The sequence below is a fragment of the Saccopteryx bilineata genome, chromosome 7, assembly GCF_036850765.1.
Source record: "Saccopteryx bilineata isolate mSacBil1 chromosome 7, mSacBil1_pri_phased_curated, whole genome shotgun sequence".
Taxonomy (NCBI): domain Eukaryota; kingdom Metazoa; phylum Chordata; class Mammalia; order Chiroptera; family Emballonuridae; genus Saccopteryx; species Saccopteryx bilineata.
This window is the reverse complement of record NC_089496.1, coordinates 113,898,178-113,905,675: the sequence shown is the minus strand read 5'-3', so window position 1 is coordinate 113,905,675 and position 7,498 is coordinate 113,898,178. Positions and strand designations below refer to the sequence as shown.

The 7,498-nt window shown below is 52.7% G+C and overlaps 1 protein-coding gene across 1 annotated transcript; it reads left to right on the top strand.

Annotated features, from left to right (window-relative positions):
- The first annotated feature begins 240 nt into the window (after positions 1–240).
- On the top strand, positions 241–6,905 carry SYCE1 (synaptonemal complex central element protein 1). The gene is made up of 12 exons (XM_066239543.1): positions 241–310; positions 1,753–1,815; positions 2,440–2,499; positions 2,817–2,891; positions 3,840–3,887; positions 4,133–4,187; positions 4,842–4,931; positions 5,202–5,265; positions 6,095–6,161; positions 6,241–6,364; positions 6,435–6,545; positions 6,686–6,905. The coding sequence occupies exons 1-12, from the start codon at positions 241–243 to the stop codon at positions 6,816–6,818; spliced, it is 960 nt and encodes a 319-aa protein (XP_066095640.1). The 3' UTR covers positions 6,819–6,905.
- Positions 6,906–7,498: the final 593 nt, after the last annotated feature.

Below are 7,498 nucleotides of genomic sequence, written 5' to 3'. Positions count from 1 at the left end.
TAGCCAAGGACCACCCAGGAAATCTGCACACGGCCCTCTCTTCTTCCGCCCTGAACCTGGGTGGGTGGCTTTCGGCAAGCTCTGTAGCGCATGCCCAGAAGCGTGGACCGCTGTCACCCCTCACCAGATGGTGGCGCGGGGGCGTATTGCGCAGGCGCGCTGCCAACCTCCTGCGCTGCGTGGTTTTCGTCCAATCTCCGCAGAGGCGCCAAACGCTGGGAGCCCGCGAGCTGAGAGGAGATGGCGGGGTGGCCCGGGCCCTCGAGGGCAGAGCCCGCTGGAGCGGAGGGCCAGGCTAGGCAGGCCGGAGGTAGTGCTAGGCGGCGCGGGCCTCCGTCAGGAAGCGGGCGGGAGCGCGGGCGGCCTCCTCTCGGCGCCCTCTGGGCAGCCGGCCCCGCCGAGCCCGCGGGAGCGTGGCCATCAGCTCGGCATGGCAGCGCACAAGGGCATCTGACTTCGATGAAGGGTGTTGGCTTCGGAGGCGCACGCAGGAGCCAGCCGCGGGCTCCGCAGTTCCCGCGTGGCCTGTGGGTTAGGCGTGAGTGTCCGGCACTGACGGCTCGTTCTCCGGCCGTGCTGGCCTCACGGAGGGCCAGTGCGCTGCCCTCGGCGTCCGCGTCGGGCGGGACGGTTTCGCACGTTGTGGCTGCTACGCAGCCTCACAGACCGGGCGCCGGGGAGAGGGCGTCCGGGAGCTGTGGGTTCTGCTTCCGCAGCTTTTACGTAAATTTGAAATGATTTTAAAATACGAAAACTGGGGGCTCTTGCGACACACTGTGGGCTCGCTCCGCAGATAGCGGCAGACTCCCGTCTGTGCTTCCTAGCCGAGCGCTAGACAGGGACCCCAGACCGCTCAAACGAACCCTAAAAGTCGTTTGTGGGTCACGAGAGACATCAACTCTCACCAACATAACTGCACGCGGAAGTGACGTATGAACCGGAAGCGCGTTCCTGGTTTTCGGTTCGTAGGCGGAAGTCAGGCCCGGGGAACGCGGTTGCGGATGCGCGGTGCCCCTGCGATAGGGTGAATGCCAGCCTCTCGGCTGGGAAGGTCAGGTTGTCCCCGCTTTGACATCGGCAGGTGCGAGGCTACACCCACGTCATTGCAAACACTGGTGTTGTCACACTAGCTCATCTTTACCCGCCTGCTGGGCACAACACGTTATTTTCATTCCTGTAATTCTAATTAATGTTGTGCATCTTCTCAGATATTTATTGGTCATTTGTGTAATATTTAATTAACTGCTCTTGTTTTTTCTCCCCTGTCCTGTGGAAATGATTGCTTAGCTTCTCCATATGATGGGTTGTTCGCTGGTTAGTAGTGCGTTCATTGGTCCCCTCCATTATGTTCCCTGACCTGGGTGGGACCGCAGTTTGGTGTTTCCGGTGAATGCTCCAACCGATGGAGCCAACTGGCCAGGACTCCAGTTTCTGCTGTTCCTCCCTGCTTCTTTTGCATCAGTACATCCGAGTTTTGACCCAGCCTTGAACAGTATCACCAGTGAGCATGCATCCCTTTCCACACTCTAATTGTTAGTAAGGGTTTGTCCATCGTGACATTTTACCCTTTAGGAAAAATTGAGCACAGTGGGGCTCAATTTCTCTCTGGTGTCCACCTCAGGACAAGGAGCAGGGCACAATACTGGCTGGAGAAGTGCCATCAGCTCCCCTCAGTCCCAGCCCAGGGTGTTGGATCCTGCTTCCAGCCTCTCACTCCAACAGGATTCTGAAATGCTCTGTTTGTCTTCACAGGGCAGTTCCAGGGCTCACAGAAGATTGAAGACTTGATGGAAATGGTGAAGAAATTGCAGAAAGGTCATATGTCTCCTTGATAACTGAAGCTCAGACAAGTGGATTCAGTTCCAGGCCCCACAGTTTATGACATTGGGGAATTAACTCATTCACTTTTACTTTCAGAACTTAGTTCTTTGAAATAAAAATATGGACCCATGATCCAAATTTGTAATAAAAGGGAATAGCAGACAAAACCTTTTCCCAAAACCCAGTTGCAACACCCTCGCTGGCCACCGATTTGACTCCCACTGCACTCAGTTAAACCCAGGTTTTCACCTTCACCTCCTGTCCCTGCACCTCACCTCTGCTGCTCTGCTTGCTCTCCAGGCTCCTCCCAGCCATGTTGCCATCTCAGGGAAGACCTCTGTGGTGACTGCCTCCCACTCCTGCCCAAGAAGTTCAGGGTCTGCCCCTCACTTGGTTTGGGGCCCTCAAAAGGCCTTCCCATATCTGAGGAAGCATGTCCCACTCCTTCAGTCTTTAATCCCCTGCCCTCTATTTCTCTTGACTGCAGTTACCAAAGCCTGAGTTGGTATCTTGATTTATCTGTTCTTGTGTTCCCTACCTGGAGTGTGAGCCCCTGGAGGGACCCCACCACCTCTGCCTGCCCGGTCATCTTCACTCAACTTCTCTTCCTCTCTTCAGCAGGAAGTCTAGAGCCCAGGGTTGAGGTCCTGATTAACCGCATTAACGAGGTTCAGCAAGGTGAGCTCAGGAAACTTAGCCTGTCAGCCAGCGGCTATATGATTTGCAGGGCCCCGTGTAAAATGAATGTGTTCAGAAATCACTGAGTATTTCACCACAGCAACAGCAGAGCATGAAACCAAGCACATATCCATCCAATTGTGTGTCCATTAACCTGGCCCTGCTGCCAACAGTGTCCAACAAGAAAACCTCTGGCAGCCTCTATTTTTTGCTCTGTAAAATCAGGGCCGCTCTAGGTTTGCTTGAACACAGTGTGAAATGTTACTGTAAGGAATGGTGCAGCTTTTACACAATGTCTACCCTGCTCTTGGGCACAGCTAAAAAGAAAGCCAGTGAGGAGCTGGGAGAAGCCCGGACTGTCTGGGAGGCCCTGCAAAAGGAACTGGACTCATGTGAGTGTGACATGCCTCCCTGAACCCAGTATTCCAGACACTGCATCCTTGCTGTGGCCAAGAGCCTCTGTTCCCTCGCCAGCCTCAGGTCCCGCCAAACCCCCTCGCTTATTCTGGGTGACAGTGTTCCCAAAACACCCTCCAAGCATACATCCACCTCAGGGCCTGTGCTAGACCGTCTCCCCAGATAACATAGATTCCTGTTGCTTTACATCAGGGGTCCCCAAACTATGGCATGTGGGCCACATGTGGCCCCCTGAGGCCATTTATCCTGCCCCACCACACTTACGGAAGGGGAACCTCTTTCATCGGTGGTCAGTGAGAGGAGCATAGTTCCCATTAAAATACTGGTCAGTTTGTTGATTTAAATTTACTTGTTCTTTATTTTAAATATTGTATTTGTTCCCATTTTGTTTTTTTACTTTAAAATAAGATATGTGCCATGTGCATAGGGATTTGTTCATAGTTTTTTTATAGTCCGGCCCTCCAACGGTCTGAGAGACAGTGAACTGGCCCCCTGTGTAAAAAGTTTGGGGACCCCTGCTTTACATCATTATTCAGTTCTCAGCTTGAATGTTCCATTCTCAGACCATCCCCAGTCATCCCATCTGAAGACAGTGCCCTGCCCCACCTGGTTCTGTTCCCTTCAGTGGTTCTTCATAGTCCTTGCCATCTTTATATGATGGTTTATATCCTTTTTTTCTCCCTTTCTTGTAAACACAGCTGCATTCTTCAGGGACCTCACAGGCAGCCTTTATCAACATCAGGGCTCTTTGGTGCTCACAGGGAATGTGGACACAAGAGGAGAGGGGGTTTTCCTAGAGGGGTCCACATTTCTGTTTTGGGGTAGGGCCATACCAAATGATGAATGTTGACTGTGGGCAAGCCCAGTCCCTGAACATGCCGTGTGTGGTCCCTGATGCCTGAATGTGTTACTGTGTTTTCCAGTGATTGGAGAGAAGGTGCGCCTGAAAGAGATCTTGAGCAAAAAGCAAGGTAATTGCAGCTACAATTTCCCCAGGCTTCTGCCTGTGACACCCTGTGCAAGCTCCCTCTGTGCACACTAGCCGAATCCTTTTGAAACCTGAATCAGTGTACATCCCTCCTTTGGCTTCCACTGAACTTACAGTAAATGACAAGGTCTTATCCCGTGTCCACAAGACCGCATGTAATGTAACTTACCTCCAAAAACCTGACGTGTTGATAGGCTCTCACGGTGCCATCGGTTCCTCTCCCTGCAGAGACCTTGAGGATCCTCCGGCTCCACTGCCAGGAGAAGGAAGGTGAGGCAGAGAGGTAAGATTTCCACCTGGGCCTCGCTCTGCCTTGCTCTACTCTTCATTCTGGTAAGGAAAGTAAGTGAAATGTCTTAGACTGCGGCTCTCATTTTCTCCCTGTCAACTGGAAGGCCAGATGTGCATCTGCTCGCCTCAGCTCCTCAGTAGGCAGTCGTGTGGTGGGTGCTCTCCCTCACTGGGGCAATCATTCTTTTGCTAGAATACCAAGTAAATCCCTTCACCTGGTTTTTATTTTATACCTTTTACTCTTTTCACTGGCTCCTTGGCTGTCTTTTCCACTCAGTCATCTCCAGTCATCCATTGTCCTTCCATCCTCCCAGCTATCTGTGCATCCATCTCTCATACCCCTGAACACTTAATTAGCTCCTTTTGTGGCCAGAGGCTCCAGTCCCTGACATCCTAAGATTGGAACTGTTTGAGAAATTCAGATGAGATGAACATACGTGTGTGCTTCTGTACTGGACCATGTCTATGCTGATCTCCCTGACCCTCACATAGATATTTTCAAAGGGCATGTACTCATGTCCCCCCCATGAAGTGACAGAGAAGGACCCCCATCTGCAGGTCGTCTTCAAAGGTAGAACTCTCACCCCAACCCCCTCCTGGGAGTCATTCAGAGAGCATGACTGAGGACTGCCTTACCTCTTCCCAGGAAGCAGACACTGCTACAGGAGTGCAGGGAGCGAATTTCTGCTCTGAACTCCCAGATTGAGGAAGAGAAGAAAAAACAGAGACAGCTGAGGTAAATCCCAAGACCTGAGGCTGGGGGCTGGGGGCTGGGCACTGGAATGGGTTGCAAGTTGGCAGGGGGGTGATACCAGGGGTGAGAGCTAGAAGAGCAACTGGCTGAACTAAGGCTCAGACGATAAAGGTGGTGAAATTCCTCCAAGCAGAACAAAGAGCATGGGCAACACCCTGCCCCTGCCCCAGAACTGTGCATGAAGACCACATGCCTGGGCCAGGTTGGGGTAATCTTTACCCATAACCTCGCATCCTGTGTGGTCGGCCCTAGATTGGATTTCGAGGGACAGTTGGAGGACCTCATGGGACAACACAAGGACCTCTGGGAATTCCACGTGAGTCACTCAAAGCCACTCCTTCCACCTTCCCCATCTTCCTTCACAGAACCAAGGCCCAAATTCAGGGTCATTCTCTAGGCTTCCTTCCTCTCATCTGCCACACCCAGTTCCCGAGCAAGCCCTGATGGCCATATATCAAAATCTCCTGTAGTCAGACCCTCATCACCACCTTCACTGCCACCCAGTTTCATTTTCTTCGCTGGTCCTACCCATCCATCCATGGTGCCTTCTCAGAGCCTTTCAATGGTCAGGAGGAATCCTGATGAACCAAAGAGCGTCACCCATCAAGGAGATCCATAGATGTGTTTGGAGATGTCATAGGTGTGCCGATGGTGGTGGAGGGGGATCCATGTTTGCCACCAAGGGAGTCTTGCCTCCAAACCAGAAAATATGCAGACAGAATGAATATCAGGAGAAAAGGGCTCAGTGAGGGGGCCACACAGTGGGAAGAGGAGGAGCCACAGTGCTGGGCTGGTAACTGGCTATACACATGACAGCCCTGATTTGTAATGTCTGTAGTATCGCCTGTAATACATACTCATACCAAAGCTGATTTCAAAGCTTGGAAAATTTCTGAACATTAACCACCTCATGAGCCTCTCCAGCATGGCACCATAGGTATCTTGGGAGAGAGAAATATTTCCAAGCAGATGCAATGGTGAATGCAGAGGCCCTAAATCTAGACCGTGCCTGGCATGCGTGGAGGGCCAGAATAGTAGGATGTGAGGTGTGCTGAATAAAGATGATATTCAAGTAGGCTTCCCTGAGGAGAATTGTGGAGGGGGGGAGCGGGAGATATGCGTAGGCCTTCTTTCTACCACCTCAGAGGCCAGAGCAGCTTGTCCAAGAGATTGGTGCCCTGGACAGCAGCAAGGAGCAGTTGCTCAAGGAAGGTGAGAATGAAGAGGCTCTGGTCTGCCCCGCCCTGCCCTGTCCAGCCCTGCCCTGCCCATATGTGCCTTTCTGCTGCAGAAAAACTGGTGGAGGCAAAGCTGGAGGATGTGAAGCATCGTCTCTGCTCCCAGTTTGGGGCCAAGGGCTGCTCTGCCATTGGTGAGGGGCTCTTCCTCCGCAGCCAGGAGGCAGCAGCTGCAGTGTAAGACAGGGACAAGGGGGCGGATAGGGCAGAAGGAGGAAGCTGCCAGCGCTGACGGCCCCACCCTTAGGCATCTGTTTGAAGAGGAGAGCAGAAGGGCCCAGGAGCTCCTGGAGGACATTGCCCAGCGCCATGAGCAGCTGCAGAAGAAGTGCCAGCAGCTGCAGCAGAAGAGGGACAGGTGGGCATGAAGCCCCAGCCTCAGGCCCTAAAGAACAATGGCTGAGGGGATCTCTTGTCTCCTGGTCTCTTCTCTTCACACCCTCTTCTCACCCCCTCTCCTCCCCCTCCCCACTCTCCTATCCACCCCTTTTTGTTCAGTCTGAAGGAGGAGCTGGAAAAACTGGGAGTGCAGGTCACTGCTAATGCCCAGAGCAAGCAAGAGGACGGGGTCAGCTCAGGAGAAGCTTGTGAGCCCTGGAATCAAGTGGCAGGGAGTAGAGAGGGTTTGTGAAAGGGGCAGGTGGGAAGGCAAGGAGGGGGTCCAGGGAGTCCTCAGAGTATAGTTGTTGGGAAAGGGCATTCCCACCAGGGCACAGCCAAGGCAAAGGTATAGAGGCTGACAGTGGTGGGACAGAAAGGGGCAGGCCCCAGGGAGGGCGTGGGTATAGGGATGTGTGGAGACTTGCATTTCAGATCTTCACCTCCCGCAGGCCAATCCGAAGCCCCTCAAGAGTCAATGGGGGGAAAGACCCAGAGCTGCCCACCGAGCAGGGCCTGATACCTTCCTAGGCAAGGAGGTCCTAATCTGCCCTGGAGCTTACACCATAGGCTTCAGGAAATAAAGGCACCATTTCTATACTACTGCTTTAGCTGAGTCTGTGCTATGGGCTATGAAGCGTTGTCTCTGCTCCCAGTTTGGAACCAAGGGCTGCTGTGCTGTCAGCGAATGGCTAAATATAAAAGCTTGCTAAATAGAAGTCAGTGTTATAAAGTATCCAGTTGATGTGTATATACCAGGGCACAGGACCCAAAACAACAATGTGGAGGAATCTAGTTCATTGCAAGAAGATGGTAGAATGTAGCAGTGGCATTAAAGTAAGGGTCTGCATCAGGTAAGGATAAACAGCTCTGACAGGCTGCTCATACAACTGCTTGGAGACACAGGCTCCAGATTTCCACACTGTGGTTTGT

Coding starts and splice junctions, on each gene's coding strand:
- SYCE1 (XM_066239543.1), top strand. CDS start 241: ATGGCGGGGTGGCCCGGGCCCTCGAGGGCAGAGCCCGCTGGAGCGGAG. Junction 4,188..4,841: donor AAGGAAGGTGAGGCAGAGAG/GTAAGATTTCCA, acceptor ACCTCTTCCCAG/GAAGCAGACACTGCTACAGG. Junction 5,266..6,094: donor AGGACCTCTGGGAATTCCAC/GTGAGTCACTCA, acceptor CTACCACCTCAG/AGGCCAGAGCAGCTTGTCCA.